Source organism: Hipposideros armiger, unplaced genomic scaffold (assembly GCF_001890085.2).
Source record: "Hipposideros armiger isolate ML-2016 unplaced genomic scaffold, ASM189008v1 scaffold_132, whole genome shotgun sequence".
Taxonomy (NCBI): Eukaryota; Metazoa; Chordata; class Mammalia; order Chiroptera; family Hipposideridae; genus Hipposideros; species Hipposideros armiger.
The window spans coordinates 3380603-3400345 of record NW_017731482.1 but is presented as its reverse complement, the minus strand read 5'-3'; the positions used below and the strand labels follow the sequence as shown (position 1 = coordinate 3400345).

Below are 19743 nucleotides of genomic sequence, written 5' to 3'. Positions count from 1 at the left end.
ACTAAAACCCAAGTTGCTCTCTTTTGTTCTATGACCAAGAGACTTAGACTTAAATCTTGAACTCTTCCAGCTGGACACATCTATAGTCTATAAGCCTATAAAACCTGTATTTACCTTGTGTACCCATTTGAAAGTTTGAAATTTCACTGAGGAGATATAACTGGCGTTTTAATGATAAACATTTTGTTAACACAACAATGAAGGACACATTTTCCCAGCATCACAATAATTTCATCTATTGAAAGGCATTATCTACATCATTTCTCATTTTAAAATCCCATAACATGATTACTCTTCAGACATAAAAATAAAAAACACAGCAACTCTGGACACCCACGAAATAACGTGCAAATCTTAGAGTTTTGTAAGTTCCAACATTAAGATGACTAATGATATGCGTGTGGCATTCTCAGCGAGGAATACCAAATATTCCAGTGTACATCGTGTTGTCTGAGTATGCTAGTATGGGAGGAGGTAGACTTGGCACATCGAAAGCTGTTCCTATCCTAAAGAAATTATATGGGAGACTCAAGGATTCTTCAGTGAGTCAGCTGTAACAAATTCCATCGTAGGAATATCCACTTTGTATGAGAGAATGTAAGAATGATATCCAAAGGAGGTTAATTTTACCCAGGTGAGTATTTCATATCCTTCTCCATTTGTCAGAATATACTTGATCCCTACATGCTCCTTTGCCTACCTAGCACTACATAACAGGCATATGCCACGTGGTGTCTTCTCGTACCACTTTTGTTTTCTGTAGAGATCCCGGTCATATCCCCTTCTCTGGGGAAGGCCCTTTCCCCTTCTGTCCCTGCAAACAGCACAACAGCATACAGTCTGCATGTCAACTTGGCCAGTTAATTGTTCATGGCCCAAACTAGTGATTTGGCATCACTCTCTCCATTGCCAACTTTTGGCGCTAGTATTTTATTCTGATAATAAATGTAATGATATTTTGGAAATAGTTTTTAAAACAAACAGGAAAAATTTTAAAATACTCATACTCCAACCACCCACAGCATATCCTTTCTAGTCATTTAGAAATCATTTTCGGATTTATATATACAATTTTGTATATTATTCTTTTCACTTAAGGTTATAAACATTTTGCCATGCTGTGTTAACTCTTCATAAACATTAATTATAACGACTGTGTAATAGTCGATTGTATAGTCACTCTGTAATTTATTTGACCAATTTTCTACTGTTGGGCTTCTGGATTATTAAGCACAAATTCCACTCACATTTTAGACTATTTCTTTAGGACAGATTCCCAGAAGTGGAATTAGAGGATCAGAAGATATAAACATTTTTTTAAAGCTCCTGACAGATACTGCCAAATTGCTTCTCAGAAAGCTGTTGCCAATTTACACTTCCAACATTGCAAGCGTGTTTTTCTACCAACACAGATCTGTCTAAAGGATAATAAAATTTAAGTGGAACATACAGAGGCCTATGGCAAAGGTCATACCTATTTCCAGGTATGCAATTAACAATGAATTAGTGTGAGCTCATGGAACAGAAGTTTTGCGAAAGTGGAGTAATATAACTAGATTTCAGACTGTCAGATCTAGGGCCTGTGTCTGTTTTGTACATTGTTGTACCCCAGCACACAGGACAGTGCCTGGCACATACAGCCACTCAATAAAAATGTGTTGAATTAACACAGAATCTTCTTTCAGATGGTTTTTTCAGCAGCTGTAGGATTTAGTCACTCCTGGATTCCAGGGAAACATAACTGGATGGATTAAACACCCTTATGAAGGTGTGTTCAATGCTGGGATTCTATTGCAACTTTGGAAAATCGGTTTAAATGAAGGTGACACAATATGACTCTCTTTAGGGGAAAAACAAACATACCTAAAGGGACATACCTCGGTACCAGCTGCAAAAAACAAAAACATACATATATATGTTTTCACACACATGCAAAAAATATAATTCAGTGAGTTTTGTCTCCTCCATAGTAGTCACTTTTGTAGGTGATAAACTTATTCAAATGTTGTCAAGGCTATTTTGGAACTAACTTCAGTTCATTCTTTTATCACTGGTTGTAACTTTGTATCATTTGTAATATTGCCAAAATTGTTTTTGAGATATTACAAGGACAAATATAGATAGTAGTTTGTATATCATTTTGGGTCAAAAACAACACTAAACTTATTTTGTGAACTGGAACAGGGTCAAAGTAAAATAGTCAATCATTCAGCTCTAGTTCACTCTCCTGGCACCATAAATATTCCCTTCAATATTCCACAATTTCTATCTATAGAATAAATTGTCAGACACTGCCAGGCCAATTTGGCATTAACAATTTATTGATGGAAAGTGATCAATCATGTGTCATTTTATATACACACACGATAAACACTAGACCAGGGGTCGACAAACTATGGTCCGTGGGCCAAAATCTGTTTTTCTACAGTGTGCAAGCTAAGAGGTGTAAAAATAGTTTTTTACATTTTTAAATGGTTGAAAAAAATGAAAATTTATTTTGACCTGTGAAAATTATATAAAATTCAAATTCCAGTATCCATAAATAAAGTTTTTCTTAGGACACAACCATGTTCATCTGTTTCTATATTGGCCATGTCTGCTTTCACAATAAAATGTTGAGTAGTTATAACAGAGACTGTATGGATCACAAATTCTAAGACATTTCCTTTCTGACCCCTTCACTAGACCCAAGTGGGTGCTTGGAGGTACTGAAGTTTCCTATTACAGATTTTTTGTTTTTGAATATCAATACTGGGAGAAGTGTGATGCAACTGGGACAGTGTTTGCAAGGATCTAATAAGGCAGAGATTACAGAAGATAAATACATGAGGGTTGCCTCAGATAGGATGTAAAAGCCTGGTAAAATCTGAGCGGTCTGACCCAACTAAGAAGCAGTAAAACACAGGGTTTACATACATAGTTCCAGCAGCAAAGGAAGCTCTTACTAACTGAGCCCATGAGACCCTGGTGAGATGCAATCCCAAGGAGCCTAGTGAGACTTGTTGCCAATGATGTCTGCAAACAGCACGCCGGTTGAACAGTGTTACTGTCATACAGACAGTTCCCTAATACTACCCGACTTCTTTACTAGATACCTTCAACATCGCTTAGCATCCAGATTTATCTGTGCATCTCCAATGGCAAGTATGAATTCTGACTATGAAATGGATCTGAAAAGAAGGCTCTAGAAAGCAGGCCCCAGGTACACATTCTTCCCAAACAATAACCTTTCAATAAGGATTCAGAGCGGGGGGCAGAATTCAGAAGACTGCTGAACTATCTACAGGTTTTTCAGAATGCAAGATTGGTGAACATTGTATTCTTTCTGTTTTTGATCATTACCAGTGGGACACGTGGAATGAAGTAGGGTAGGGTAATGCGTGGAGGAAAAAATTAGATAAGATCAATGATGGGAGGTTGAGCCCTGGAAGGCGTCTATCCCGCGGGATTTTCAGCTGTGGCATAAGACATTCCATGTGCATTTTGAACCAGGATGGAGATGGGCAGGGAGATCAGCCTGAAAGCCAAAGAGATTCAGTAACTGACTGTTCTGAGCTCAAGAATTATAGTCAAGGTTTGCAGATAGCCAGCTCTCCTCCCAGCATCTTACAGACTGCCAGGCTTCATCTCCTACGATCAGGTGGAGCTTCTCTTGTCAGGGAAAATGCAGTTGCTGGGAGAATGGGATTTGGAATGTTACATCTCTGAAAAACTTTTATGACTCCTGAGTACCAGAGAAGTAACCAAATTGCCTCCTTAAGAAAATGGGGTAACGCTGTTTGCTCCTGGGGAGTGGAACCCCTGGTGGCTAAGGGTGGGAGAGAGACTTTTTTTCCTTCTCTGTAGGTCTCTTATCAAAAACAAGAACACATTCCCCCTTGTTGCTCACCTCACTGCCTGAGGATAGGACGGCAACCTAGGGCCAGGGTTAGAACAGACAGTTTCCTATAGGGCTGAAGTAGGAGCTAGAGGAGGGATCCAAAAATCAGAGGAGAGGTGCGAGCTGAGTGAAAAACCATGACCAAAAGGTCAGTTCAAGATCAGTACACCAAAGTGACCAAAAGTGGCTACTGGAGGGAGGTGTGTTCCAGAACCAGAAAACAAAGCACTAGGGAAACAAGAGCAAGAGCAAACTGGTGGAGAATAAACTGAGGTGTCTGAGAAAAGCCAAGGATGACAGGCTAGGACAAGATGATGGGTGGACCCGTGAGAACATAGGATCAGGAGTGCAAGGGCCCTGGGCAGCAAGGTGCAGACCAAGGTAAAATTCACGTCAGCAATAAAACCGATTTGATGAGTAGGCACGTAAGGGGGACTATTATACAAGAACTCTCCCATCTGGGGGTACTCCCAGATCATGCTCTAGACGGGTTTAGTGATTGAGCAGCCACATGTGAATGGTTTGGTCTCGATGAGGGTTATGGCAGTAATTTTACTTCCTCCAAATCTGGGGCATATTAGAGTTATCATCTCTCATTGAATATTTTCTGGGAAACCTTGCAAATGGGCAATGGGTTTAACCTGACTTCTCTTCAGCAAATAATCTAAGGTAATAGATTAAGTCCTTTGCATTATAGCTACTTGGAACAGTTTGCACTCACACTCTTGGTTATCTGCTTCTGGATGCTGCGTCTAAACCCTGTCTGGGCTGGCACTGCTCCTGGTACCCTACACTCCAGCATGGTCTTGGAAGGGTCACTCTAGCTCTGTGCACAGAACATGAATAAGTCCAGAAATAAGTTCTCTCAGGATCTCTGCATTATAATTGGTTGGCGATAATGCCTATAGGTTGTTGTGGGATCCTGGCCCTGGCCCAGGAGCATACAATTCTGCAACAATTACCACTGGACTTGAACAAAGATTAATATGAGGTTCAGCCACAAAGCTGCAATAGCTAGCCTTTGTTCTAGAGTGCAGTGGGGAGTGCTTCTGGGGAACACAGGGCATCATCTGACGTAGGAAGATGTAATGGTCCTGAAATGGAGTGTCTTGAAATGGCTATGTAGGTAGAAGTCTTTAAGCTGTTGCTTTGGGCTTTCTTGCACAATGTCTTTTATTTGTGGGATAAGGTCTAGGTTTTGGGGTGCCTCAAAATTGACAGGTGTTAGTGGGGAAATTGTAATTTTTTGAAGGAGATACAGTGAAAGAACAGAACTAAAATAACTGTTGAATTAAGTTTTGGGCCTCTACTATCAACCAATGCTGTTTACCAACTTATTAAATAATAGAAGCTGCTAAGTGTAAAAATCCTTTGGTGAAACAGACATTGGCCAATCCCATGAAATGCTATTACTAACCATGCCCCTCCCTGCACCTCCACCAGGCATTCTGAGATGTTCCCAGTCTATTGAACTTATAGAGACTGCTTTGGGGCACAGTGGGGAGAGGGGTGTTGACGGGAAATTTAGACAAATAAGTGAGTTATTATAAACTTATCCACAGACTCAGGGGAAGCAATTTATAAACAACTGGCATAGAATTGGGGGCAGAGGAAAGAAAGCCAATTATTCCAAATTGTTATTTTCTGCAACACCACTATCTTTATCTTTAGACTTTGCTAATTCAGCCAAAAGTGTCATCAGTTTCCTACAAACTCAGGTTTGCAGCCTCATGTTGTTCCACCTGCCTGGGACGCTTTCCCTAATTTCCTAACCCCTTGTCTCATCTTTCCTCATAGATCCAGTTCAAGAGCCACCTCACCCATGAAGTCCACCCAGCCCTTGGTGATCTTGTCTCATAACTTCACACCGTCAATGCGCATCAGTGTTCTAAAAACTGCAGGTGCACAAAAAGCACTTGACAATGTTGGCCTTAGTTATTAAAAACAGGCGCTGTGTGAGAATCAGCACTTAGGCAGCAGACTCCCTTAATGCAGGGTCTAGAATGTCACCTGGTCATCCTACCCACACATCACATCCTGAGCCAGAGTCCCCTGGTTTATATTTTCTAGGACCAGATCCTCCTCTTCCAGCAGAGGGGATACGCAAATGAGTGGGAGGTCCAAAGCACAGGACTAGAATGCAATAAATCCAGGTCTTTTCTGAGGGATAGGTCTGTGAGCTCAGTATAAATGGCCAACCCAAGTTCGAAGGGGCTCCCACTGAATCATGTGTACTGAATTGGCCCTTGGCATTGCTCACTATCAGCATTCCACTGCCTTCTGTACCATACCTCAGGCCCTGAGTGTGAAGCAGGCGGGAACTGGAGGCCTTCCCTTGGGGTCCTCCCAGAAGAGTATGCCTCCCTGGGCACAGAGATATAGACTCCAGGAGATCCCGTTCCCACCTCTCACTGGTATGGTCCCCTGAGGCAGAATGTTGAGAACAAAGCAACAGGACAGCCACAACAAAATGTCAGGGTAGTGAAGAGATCCAAACTTGTTAAGCGAAAGAAATCAAGAACAAGCAAGAACCAGAAGTCAACAGCCAAAACTTCTTCAAAGTTGTGGAGAACAGCAAGGGAGATGGCCCAACAGTCCAGGAAAGAATAACTAGGAGAGCCATGATATGGAGGGAGTGGTGGTAGAGAAGACTGAAAATAGATGTGCAGCAAATGAAGGTGCCTAACAGTGAAGCAGCTTTCTAGCTCAGGTCCAGCTACCTCACAGTCCTTTCACCAGGGTGTGAACCAGTCCTGAGCTGCCCTGGTGGGAAGGCTTGTTGAAGATGATGCCTGCAGAAGCTGCCCAGCAGGACAGTGGATTCTGGGATGGGGTACAGGCAGAGGCATTTCCCCACCAGCTTCACAATGGAGATGACTCCATGTTTCAGAACTTATCTTTTTCTTCACACACAAGCTATTTTTCCTAGTTTCTTTTGAAAGATCAGAACGAAAGTCAAGTTTTTGAGGTTTAGGGTCATCCTTCAAAACACCCGATGTAATTTTTGCAGAAACCTTCCTCATGTTCAAGTTTTCTTTCAGAATGAGTCTAACCGTTTCTTTATCTAAATTTAACTCTTCAGCCATCATCCTCACTGTTAACTGCCTGTTTGAACAAACTAAGTCCTTGACCTTCTGGATATTTTCATCTGTCCGGTGGGTAACTGGCCGACCACTTCTGGCATCATCCCGAACATCCTCCCTCCCTTCTTTAAACCTTTTGTGCCAATCAAAAACTCTGGCCCTCGACATGACTTCATCCCCATAAGCTTCTTTTAAAAGATGGTGGGTCTCACTTGCGGACTTGTTCAATTTCACACAAAATTTGATACTAATCCTTTGTTCTAGATAGCGGTCACTCATTCTGGCACTTAACACAGGAACGTTAACAGGCCACGATTGTGAGGGGAAAGGAAGAGGGACCAATCTCTATAGGGCTGCAGGTAGAATCTTGTCGCTATTCTTGCTCCTTTGGAAGCCTCACCAGGAAAGAGTAACTGCTTTCCTGAATTTTCGCCCCTCAGCTTCCAGTTGAGGCTGGGGAGGCCCGTTCAGAGGAGCTAATGGGGCAAAAGAGTAGCTGCAAAGCTGAGGAAAACGCAATCTCCTACAACCCACGTCTGCGTCTAACTCGTGCCCGCAGGTCTGCCGGGAGTGTACAAATCAGTCACCAAGGTCGTCCCGATTCCGCGGCCTTTAAAAAGTCTACGGCGATTTCTGCAATGGAGGCTTAAGTGGTGGTATCTTAAGCAAGCAAAGAGAGATGTACCAGTGATGTAACGTGCAGGCTCGTCACAGATCTGCTAAAACGCTCGCACGCCAAACCTACCGGAGCAGCCAGTACTCGCCTGCTTTAGAGTCCCGGGAGACACGCCCACATGCGCAATTTCCTCCCCTCGCGGACTAGGTCTGCGCAGGCGCACTGTGGCAGCCCGCGCCAGGTCCCGCCTCCACCTCGCCACACCCGGGCAAGCGCGCTTCCGTGCGCGTGCTTGCCTGCGGAGAAGTCGGCGGAAAGGAAGAGGCGGGGGAGGAAGGCTGAGGGAAGAGAGGGCACCCCCGGGCGCCAGGGTGCATTGTGGGAAGGAGGCGGCAGCGTCCCGGGCGGGCGGGAGGTGCACCAGCGGCGGCGGCGGCGGTAAATCCTCCCGGCCGCTCACAGCACTGTGGAGCCGCGTCCCCAGCTCGGCCTCGGACCGCGGCGCCCCTCCTGCCCCTCGCGGCTTCTCGCCCGCCCGCCCCTCCCCCCGGCGCGCCGGCCCTGCCGAGCCGGCAGGCCGGCCTGGCTCCCCTCCCCGGCCCCGACGGGCGGGCGGGCTGCCCTGAGGAGGCGGGGAGGGGAGTGCTGGGCCGGCCCGCGGGCGGGCTACAATGCCGAACTTTTGCGCTGCCCCCAACTGCACGCGGAAGAGCACGCAGTCGGACCTGGCCTTCTTCAGGTTCCCGCGGGATCCAGCCAGGTAAGCGGCGGGTGCGGAGCTGGCAGCCCCGGCCCACCTGCGCGGTGCGCGCTGCCAACCACCCTCCCCGGGCAGGCTCCGGTCTAAGAGGGGTGTGTGTTGGCGGACGTGGGGGGACACAGTTGTTGACCCCAGCCTCAGATTGGGGAGGAGAACGGACCGCGAGCAGTGGGCGCGCGGGCACCCGGGGACTTTGGAGCACGTGCGCTGATGAGGGTGCGGCGCCTAGGACACCACTCGAAATAGGAGGCAGCCGAGGGGCGGGCAGGCGGGATAAGGTGGGTTCTCGCCCTGTTTAACTTGCTGTGTGACTTCAGGCAAGTCGCTTTCTTCTCTGGGCTTGAGTTTCCTGAGCTGTCAAAAGAGGGACTTGGAGTTTATGGCTGTGGTCACCGGGGTCCTTCCCTCTCCTTGCCACCACCCCCGGAACATTTTCTTTTTGGAGTCCTTTTGATTTTGGGGCACCTTTTTTGATTTCAAGTCAAGCCACAATTACTCCCTCCTTCGGACTTGTTCATGGTTCAAATTCTGGCTGTGACCGTTACTCGTTATCTCACTTGGTTATTTGTGGGGATAACGAGTTGTAGTGGGGGGGGAGAATGCGTTAGGGCACGGGAATTGGTATAGAAACCTCTTCCTTGAGGTAAGGTACACTCTCTGACTTATATTTAGAGAGTGATGGTGTGGGGACTGTGTTTGAAACAAAGCTGAGGATTTTTCCTTGGCCTCTCGTTGATTCATTCATTTCACATCAACATCCACTATACGTTAAGGGCTGGAAATTGAGAGATGAATGAAGCAGTGTTGCTGCCTGCAGAAAGCTCACAGTCCATTAAAGAGACAGATACGAGCAGGCGATTATAATAAAACATGCTATTTGTTAGTTCCACAGGTATTTATTGAAGGCCTACTATGTGCTAAACAGGCATTGTTTTGAGCACTGGGAGTGTACAGATGAACACTTCAAAGTCCCTGCTGTCATGGAGTTTACATTCGGGGGGGGGGGAATAGACAAGTAAATATACAGTGCGTCAGGTGGTGATAAATATTATGGGGAAAAAAGCAGATGTTAGGGTAGGGGAATAGAGAATAGCAGGGAAAACACAATTGTTATTTTAAACAAGGTGATCAGAAAAGGCCTCACTAAGGTGAATTTGAGCAAAGACCAGTGGTAGGTGAGGGGGCCAGCCAAGGAGATAACTAGGGGAAGAGCGTTCCAATCTGTGGAAACATTAAATACAAAGGCAGGGCATGCTTGTTAGAGGTACAACCAGAAATCCATGGACTGCTGGTTTAAGGAAGAAGGGAGAGATAAGAGATGAGACCAGAAAGAGAGGGAGTGAGTTAGGGGCAAATTGTGTAAGACATTGTAGGTCATAGAAAGCACTTTGGTCATTTATTCTGAGTGAGATAGGAAGTCATCAAAGGGTATAGAGTAGAGAGACATACTTTAAACAGAACCACTGGCTGCTTGTTAAATAGATTGTAGGGAAGCAGAGGTGAGAGCAGGAAGACTAGTGAGAAGCCATTGCAAAAATTCAGGTAATAGAAGAGGAGGTGGTAAGTTGCATTTGAGATGTGTTTTGAAGGTGAAGCCAACAGGATTTTTTAGTGGTTTAGATGGAGGTTCTAAGAGAAAAAGAGAAATCAAGAATGACTAAGATTTTTAATCTTAGCTTTTACTGAGCTGTGGAAGACCGGGAGGACCAGGTTTGGTGGAGAAATATTAAAGGTTTGGTTTGGGACATGTGACGTTTGAGAGGCCTGATAGGCGTTAAAGAATAGATGCCTTCATACCATATCCAGAAATGAACTCAAAATGGCCCATATGTAGATCAATGGCCTAAATATTTAAAAAGTAAAACCATAAAAAGATACACAAGTCTGTGATTTAGAGACCTCCAGACTGGAGGTTGTAAATACAGGTGTTCTCAGTTTATAGAGGGTATTTAAAGCCATGATATCAGGTAAATAATGCAGAGTAGTGTAAGTCTGAGGATTAAGCCCTAGTGTAGGTTCAGGGAAATAAGGGAGGAACTAGCTCAGGAGAGTGAGGAATGGCTTTTGGGTTCTGTGGGAGCAGAGAAGAGTAGGAACATCTTGGGCCGGCAGAGTGGCGCGATGGTTAAGAACTGGCTTGGGATGCCAGAGGGTCCCGGTTCGGATCCCACATATGAGGGCCAGTGACACTGCCCTCCACAGCTAAGATGCTGAACAACAGCTCAACCTGGAGCTGGGCTGCTGTGAGTCACTGGCGACGGCATAGGCTGCAGCCCCTGCTGCAGTGGGTTGCCATGGGCTACCGTATGTAGCCAGCAGCCAGAGTGAGCGGCCGTCCAGAAGCCGGCGACTGATCTGCCTCACCCAGGAAGAGCGCAATGATGGTGCCAACTTGGGCCAGTGAAGCGACATCCTCCACAACTAGACTGAAGAACAAAAGGACAGCAGCTTGTCTGTTCCACTTCCCCCAAGTCCCCAGCACTGTTCCCATCCCCCCAATTCCCCAATAAAAATCTTAAAAAAAAAAAAAGAGTAGGAACATCTTAATCTGGTTGGGCTTTAACCTAGTAGGCATTATCTTCATTTTAGTCAAATTTTAGCCCATGGGCATTCTTGGAAGTATATTTCCTTGCCTGATGAGGGCACCACTAGTCAGATGTGGACCAGAGGTCATTTGTGTCCATACATAGTGAATGCGGTTTTCATTACCTTCCCTAACAGGGAGTGTGGCCTATGGGGGCTTACAGTCTCATATTTGGAAGTTTTTAGATCTAGTACAATATACCTTGAAATGCTGGAATTCCCTTAATAGTAGTGGCTTTTTAACCTTTTTTGGGGTCACTGTTCCCTTTCAGAAGCTAACATAAGGACTCTTACTTGAGAAAAGACATAGACACACTTTTGCATTCCACGATTCAAGGTATTTATGAACCCTTTAATGGGCCGTATGCATCCTGACAGGTAGGTTTTTGCTAAAAAATCTCCAGTGACAGTTCTCTGTTCTGTGAGCAGACACATGAAGATTCTGGATAGCTTTGGCTGTTGGTTCTTCCTTGTTTTGAGTGGAAATGTGCCTCCCTATAATTTATGCTTTGGAGGCCTTAGTTTTGTCCCCAGGGTCACACTGAGCAAATCTGTGCCCTTTTCTTTGTAATCCCTTTGAGTATTTCAAGACCAAATTATGAACTTGTCTTAACTTTTTAAAACATCTTTATTGAGATATAATTCACATACCATACTGTTCACCTATTTAAAAATGTAAAATTCAATAGTTTTTGGCATATTACATTATTTTTTGCAATTTTGGTAAAATATATATGTATGACATAAAATTTGCCATTTTAACCGTTTTTTTAGTGTATGAATCAGTGGCATTAATTACATTCACAATGTTGTGTAACCATCACCACTATATATTTCCGAAGCTTTTTCATTACCCCAAGCAAAAACTCTGTAACCATTAAGCAATAACTACCCCCACCCCTTCTAATCTACTTATGCCTGGCTTATTTTACTTATCATATTTTCATGGTCTTAACTTTTACCCAAACCAAATCTCCTCATACTATAGGATTTCAAATTCGACTGTATTTGACAGTCTTTCCACCATGCCCAGAATTAATTATAATAAAGAAGTAGCTTGCAGAGGTGTTTATTGAGTTAATAACACTATTTTTAGGGTTATTAGTTATAACCAGCTTTTTCTGTAAATGGATTTTAGGGAAGGTTGATAAAGGGTGAGATTGCTAACCTATCCTTCAAAAGCTAACTAACATTTTTTACTAACAATAAAGATAAATATATTTAATGCTATTAAGTAGTACATTTCCCATTCATCATATTCATTAATTCATGCACACTTTTAGACACAGCTATTTAGAAGTAATTTAAAATTCAAGAATGTAATTAATAAAGGGCATGATGCAGAATTTCATATCATAGTCGCTCTTATTAGCTTAGAAAAAGTGGCATTAGTATGCTTTTTCTTCCCTGCCCTCTTGTTTCTTTTCTCTTTTCTTTCAGTATAAAATAATAGAATCAACTCACCTTAGGGGAGTGGCAGGGAGATCATAGATTACCTAAAATTTAATTAAAAAGAAAAAAAAAAAGCCTGCCTAAACTTTGATTGCTCCAGAATGGCTTGACGAATGCCAAGGCTTGGCCGGAACCTGGGGGCAATTCACAGTGGCTCATCCCCAGACCTGGTGAGAACTTACAAGTAGACCTAATGAATTGCTCCTGTTGGGGTGAGTTGGGCAATTGAAGCCCTTTTCTTCCTCCTCAGGCAATTAGTACTAACTCACCCCTGAAGTGGTGAGGTCTTTCAAGATTCTTTTAGTAATTTAATAAAAGGTAATGAAAGTTGATGTCCTCTTATTTGTAAAATGTAAAACATTGGCTCTCTGGGCACTCATGAGGGTCCCCAAGACCCTTTCAAGGAATCCACAAGGTAAAAAGTATTTTTATAATAACACTCTGACATTATTTGCCTTTTTCATGCTAATTCTCTTAGGAGTATACAGTGGTGTTTTTCAGATGCTACATAATGTTTAACATTTTTCTGATAAGTTGTGTATTGTGTTTTCTAAAATTTTTTAAGTATTATTATTTAGATGCAGGTGTTTGATAGACATTTTCTCAGAAATGAATGTAATAAGCCTGCTACTTCAAGGAAAACAACTAACATTCAAGCATTTAAACAGAAATTAGAATTTTAGAAAATTTATATGCACCACCTTAAACTTGACCGCTTTCTAAGACTTTTCTGATGAGATCAGTGGTGATATTGATAAATGTGACTTTTAAAATATATTGTATACTGAAATGTGTTGCCATTCAAATTGTCTGCATAACTCACTGAACTAGTATTTTCCAAATTGATCAGTTCATGATTTTACAAAAACATGCATGGATAAAAGCTTTATTCAAAGTGCAAGGTAGACCAGTGGACTTTAATGTACCCACTAGAGTGTGAAAAGCTCCTTGGTCTGGTTTCACACATTGCAGCTAGTCTGTAAAAAAGCACCACTTGTGAAGTTTTGTTGTAGTATCAAAGAACATCCCAATTATGTAGAAAAAGGAGGAATATTTTAATAGCCTTTTAAAACTGCCTGTCAGTGTGAGGCCAGATTTTCTTAATACACTTCAAACAAAACAACATATGGCAACAGATTAAACATAAAGGAGATGTGAGAATCAAGCTATCTTTTATTAAGCTAGACATTTAAGAGATTTGCCATTTTTTTCACTAAACAACATTTTCACTAAACGTTTTTTTGAGAAATATAGTTATTTATTAAAATGTTATCTATGTTAACCTGTAATGGAATTGCTACTTTTAGAATTAATAAAAAAAAATTTTTTCAGTTTTAATTTCTACAGTAAGTGCTGATAGCTAATAACTACATAAACAAAAGCTCTTTAGGTCCTCAGTAATTTAAGAATGTAAAGGGGTCCTGAGACGATGAAGTTTGAGAATTGCTTCTATAAAATCTGATCATACTTTCATATCTCATTTAATCCCCCAAACAATGCTGTGAGTTGATATAATAATAATACTTCTTATAGAATACTTCACATTCTATGTGCCAGGCACTATTCTATGTGTTTTATGTACATTATGTCATATATCACTTGCAATAAATTTTGAGGTAGTCCTTGCTTTCAGATGACCAAAGCAGGCACAGAAAGGTTAGCTGATTTGTTCAAAGTCTCACAGGAGTATCTAAAACCCCAAGACTAGGATAAAATAGGTAATATTACCTAAACTTATTTCACCACTTCCTCCCCCCCCCCTTTTTTTAAATGGAACAATTTTTTGACTAATGTTCCTTAGGGTATGTTTTTGGAAATGCTGCATATTAGTAGGAGGCCATTGAAGAAAAAAATTGAAAACAAAACTTAAAAAGGAGTGGTGATGACGGTTGAATAGTATTGGAAGGATGATTAAGATGAGGATAGAAAGTGACCATAGGATTTGGCAGGATGGAAGTCAGGAGTAATCTTGAGTAGTTTCAGGGGTAAAGGGATAAAGCAGTAGCCTCTTTGGAATTGATAGATGAGAGATAAGAAAGTGGATACAGTGAAAATGGACTCGAACTAGTTTTACTATGTAGAGGATCAGGGTTAAGGAAGGTTTTAAGATGGGAGATACTAGGACATGTTTATACTTTTTGTAATCATATAGATAGGATAAATATAGAATGTTGAGAGACCATCTACAGAGAGGTGGAAGAGCGTCTTACCTACCTGGGTGTGTGTGTATACATTCATACACACACACACATCTAAATCAGGAATAGTTTTCCTCAAGAAATGACAGGCTATGATCTGATAGCTGATCTTTGCTTAGGCTTTCCTGTGTAAAAGAAGTGGAAAAAAAAAAAAGCAACAAGAAGAGGGAACTAAGCTGAATAAACAGCATGGGAACAGCCCTAGGATAGAAATGATCACAGTGAATTCATGAAACTGAAGTAAAGCCTGTGAGGGGGCAGAGAATGGAGGGATGGTGTGACCTAACGGTGGAAAGGCAGACAAGGTCCAGAGTGTGCAGGGTCTTCTAAGCCGTGAAGAATTGGGTCTTTATCCTAAGAATAACGAGAAGCCACAAAGGATCATAAGCCTGGAAAGACCTTCTCACATTGGCTTTTAAAACATTTAATGTGCAGCAACAAGAAGGGGTTAGAGAAAGACAAAAGACCAGTTTGGAAGTAGATAGGATTTGGGGAATCATTTTACTCTGCTAAGGGAAAAGGCTACAGAGTCTGTAGTACAGGGCACAGAACAATGACAGGGAGAGCTAGGAAAGGGGGAACGTTGGCTAAGAAAAACAGATTGAGAGGCAATTTGTGTGTGTATGTGTATACATACTAATATAAGCATATAAGTATATATGTATATAAAGTATATATACTTATATATAAGCATAAAATATATATATGCTTGTTCATATATTTTACATACATATAGTTATGAACATATACCGAGGTGCCAATAAAATGTATATACACGACTTGTATTCATCTTTTGGTATTGGTATATATTGAGTATTACAATTTTAATACAGTTTTTCCCTTTCTTAAAATGTGTATACTTACATTTTTTTGTCACTCTGTATCCAAGGTCCGACAATTAAGTTCGCAAACTTGTTGCAATGATGTTGCTAACTTTTTTTTCTTTTAATTGGGGGGATGGGAACATTGCTGGGGACTTGGGGGAAGGGGAACAGACAAGTTGCTGTCGTTTTGTTCTTCAATCTTGTTGTGGAGGACGTTGCTTCACTGGCCCAAGTTGGCACCATCATTGGCGCTCTTCCCTGTCGAGGCAGCTCAGTCGCCGGCTTCTGGACAGCCGCTCACTGCGGCTGCTGGCCGCTCACGCTGGCTGCTGGCTACATACGGTAGCCCATGGCATCTTAGCTGTGGAGGGCAGTGTCACTGGCCTTCATATGTGGGATCCGAACCGGGGCCCTCTGGCGTCCCAAGCCAGTTCTTAACCATCGTACCACTTGGCCGGCCTGTTGCTAACCTTTTTTTGATAGCAGAGGGATTATTCATTATGAATTTGTACCAACTGGACAAACAGTTAATAACCAAGTTTACTATTTGGAAGTGCTGAAAAGGCTGCGTGAAAAAGTTAGATGACCTGAACTTTTCACCAACAATTCATGGCTCTTGCATTGTGACAATCCACCAGCTCATATGGCACTGTCTGTGAGAGAATTTGTAGCCAGTAAACAAATAGCTGTATTGGAACACCCTCCTTACCCACCTGATCTGGCCCCCAATGACTTCTTTCTTTACCCGAAGATAAAGGAAATGTTAAAAGGAAGACATTTTGATGACATTCAGGACATCAAGGGTAATACTATGACAGCTCTGATGGCCATTTCAGAAAAAGAGTTCCAAATTTGCTTTGAAGGGTAGAGTAGGCACTGGCATCTGTGCATAGCTTCCCAAGGGAAGTACTTCGAAGGTGACCATATGATATTCAGCAATGAGATATGTTGCACTTTTTCTAGGATGAATTTGCGAACTTAATTGTCCAACCTTGTATACATGTTCATAAACATATGTATGTATATAAAAAATATTTATTGTGGTCATATATAATTTTCATAACTTTATTGATATAACACACACACACACACACAGGGTGCCAAAAAATATATACAAATTTTAAGAAAGGAAAAAACCGTATTAAAGTTGAAATACTCAATATATACTGATAACAAAAGAAGAATACAAGTTGTGTGTATACATTTTTTGACTCCCCCAGCATATATACAGAAGATCAAATTGTAAGTGTATGGCTTGTTGGATTTTCAGAGTGACATGTCCATGGGACTTTTTCCCAGATAAAAAAAATATATATATATTACTAAAATCCCAAACTCCCTCTTCTCAGTAGTAGCCACTGTCTGACTTCACACAGATTCGTTGGTTATTGAGGAGAAGGGGAAGAGTGATGGGGAAGCTGTTTTTTTTGATAAGACATATGTAGAGAAAAGTACAAAAATGGTAGTTCAGAATTGGATGAATTTTAAAAAAATGAACATACTTTAAGTGTAATTAATTTAGCTCTCTGTCCATTCTATTTTTGATTGAATCTGAGTACTCGTATCAGAAAGCTGTTTCATCTTACAGAGATGATACATGCAGTAGTATTCTATGTGGAAGGTCTCTAGAGATTTAAGAATTAAAAAAACAAACAACTGTAACAGTATGGCAAGCTACTTTATAGTGAGACCGTTTTTATACTAAATATTTAGATGTTGAAACATGAAATGCTTATAATATTGCACAATTGTGTAAAAATATGATTAAAATATGGACACTGTAGGCATTATTACTGTGTGCAGTAATACTTCTTGGCCAAATGAAATGCTGTACAACTTAGGTGTGGTTTTACAATATTTAGGTTAGAAAATCAACATTTCCCCATGGTTTTGCATACTACGAATGGAGGGAATTAAGTGTTAGAGTGTGTAGGGGGAGGGGTGAAGTGTAATGTTAAGACAAGAGAATATATTGGGTCTTTGGAGAAGTCATGACGCATGTTTGCGACAGATGGCACTAGTTCATTTTTGGAAGTACTAGAGTCATTTGCATCTATGTTATTGCTATGTCATTTGACAGCTGACAGTTCTAGCTTCATTCTATAAAAAATTGATTTGGTTGAGTTTTGGAGATTTTACAACAAATTGAAGATGGAAGCCCAAACTGCATATTTGGCATATTTTACTGTTTTACTTCCATAAAGGGAAGAACACGCACCAAGCTTGTGAAAAGTTGCATAAAGTTTATGGTGACAATGCTCTACAAGAATGTTAGTGCCAACGATGGTTCATGAAATTCCGTGCTGGTGATTTTGATCTCAACAACACTCCTCGGTCAGGGAGGCCCACCGAGGTTGATGACAACAAAATAAAGGCATTGATAGAGTCAAACCCACGTTACATGACACGAGAGATTGCAGAAACATTGAACATTCATCATTCAAGCATTCATGACCACCTGAAGAAGCTGGGATACGTAAGCAAGCTCAATATTTGGGTTCCACATGAACTCAAAGAAATTCATTTGATGGCGCATATAAACATCTGCAATATGCTCATTAAATGTGAGGAATGCGATCTTTTTTGAAGCGACTGATAACTGGTGATGAGAAGTGGATTGTTTACAACACTGTGGTGTGCAAATGGTCTTAGTCCCGATGTGATGATTCGCCTCAAATGACATTGAAAGCAGACATTCATCAGAGGAAGGTTATGCTCTCAGTGCAGTGGGATTTTAAAGGTGTCGTGTTTTTCAAGCTCCTACCAAGGAACCAAACAATCAATTCAAATGTGTACTATTGGCATTTGGACAGTTTGAACAAATCCATCATCCAGAAATGTCCAGAGCTTGTTAATTATAAAGGAGTTGTGTTTCATCGCAACAATGCAAGACCACACACAAGTTTGATCACCCATCAGAAATTATTGGAGCTTGGATGGGATGTTGCCACACCCACCATACTTGCCTGACCTTGCGCCGGCAGGCTTCCTCTTGTTCCGCTCTCTTCAAAACTCCTTGCGTGGTATAACCTTCAATTCAGATGAGGCTGTAAATCAGCACCTTGCTCATTTTTTCGCAAATGAGAACAGGTCTTTCTAAGAACAAGGAATTATGAAGCTCACTGAAAGATGGCAAAAGGTTATCGAACAAAACGGGCAATATATCATTGATTGATCTTTGTTCTTTATATAAATAAATGACCTTTGAAAAAAATAGACAAACTACGTCATGACTTTTCTGAAGACCCAATACTATGACATAATTATAAAATAAATGTTTTCAGATTTGTGACACTATTCATGGCAGAACTTTTATTCTTAGGAACTTGAGAAATGAAAGAAAGATCTAGTTGCAACCTTTAGCAAATTATTTAACATTTTTGTGCCTTCATTTCTTCATCTGCACAAAGGGGTTAATAATTGTACCCCCTTTGAAAAGGACTTAGAACAGTGTCTGACTCATAAGTGCTTAGTAAGTATTATTATTATTATTATTATTATTATTATTATTATTATTATTAGTTCTTCTGCAAATATGTAAGCACCAAGAGAGTATGGGCCTTGTCTTGTTCACTGTCTTCATACCTTCTGTGTACTAGATTGTGTGGATATAATGCCTGCATTCATGGAACTTGCAATCTAATCTGTACATATTGTAAATAATAAATCATATTCATAATAAGACTGTCATACTTCTATAAGAAACTCTAGTTATTTATAGAATATCTACTTACTAATTTTCTACAATGACAGTGTTGTTTTATATGCTTGTTTAAGATGAAATCCTGAGGGGACTGTTAGGCTGTTGGCCTCATGGTTGTGCAACTTTTTATTTATACTGCTGGTGATTGAGTCCTCTCTTTTACTAGGAGTTCTGGGAGTTGAAGACTCAGGTTTAAGTTCTGGTTTTGTTTCTGATTTTGTACATGACCCTGAGCAAGTTACTTCTTAATCTTGTCTGTAATTGAACATACTAAATGATATCTAAGCTTTCTTCCAGCTCTCACTTTATTAATCAACTTCAATAAATTATGTTACGTTCTGTGGGTAGAGGGGAGTCTGGATCAATGGTCCATAATATCTGTTTGCCTTGAAACTGCTGAAATTTAAATGTTGAGCTCATATTCCATAATTATTTTTTTGTTTTATTTATAGATGTCAGAAGTGGGTGGAAAATTGTAGGAGAGCAGACTTAGAAGATAAAACACCTGATCAACTAAATAAGCATTATCGATTATGTGCCAAACACTTTGAGACATCTATGATCTGTAGAACTGTAAGTAATAGGAGGGCTTGGTTTCCCTCTTTCTTCCTCTCTCTCTCTCTCTCTCTCTCTCTCTCTCTCTC

General features: G+C 41.2%; 2 protein-coding genes across 3 annotated transcripts in view; one reads left to right on the top strand and one right to left on the bottom strand.

The window, feature by feature from the left end:
- The window catches only part of GVQW3 (GVQW motif containing 3), a 32654-nt gene extending 24897 nt beyond the window's left edge, over positions 1–7757 (bottom strand). For both annotated transcript variants that reach the window (XM_019649375.1, XM_019649374.1), the window contains exon 1: positions 6172–7757. In XM_019649375.1, the coding sequence (XP_019504920.1) occupies positions 6613–7242 (630 nt within the window). In that variant the 5' untranslated portion in view covers positions 7243–7757 and the 3' untranslated portion in view covers positions 6172–6612. The remainder of the gene's footprint in view (positions 1–6171) is intronic.
- A 213-nt stretch (positions 7758–7970) lies between these two features.
- THAP12 (THAP domain containing 12) overlaps positions 7971–19743 on the top strand; it is a 25474-nt gene continuing 13701 nt past the window's right edge. The window contains exons 1-2 of the mRNA XM_019649450.1: positions 7971–8339; positions 19552–19672. Of these exons, the coding sequence (XP_019504995.1) occupies positions 8251–8339; positions 19552–19672 (210 nt within the window). The 5' untranslated portion in view covers positions 7971–8250. The remainder of the gene's footprint in view (positions 8340–19551; positions 19673–19743) is intronic.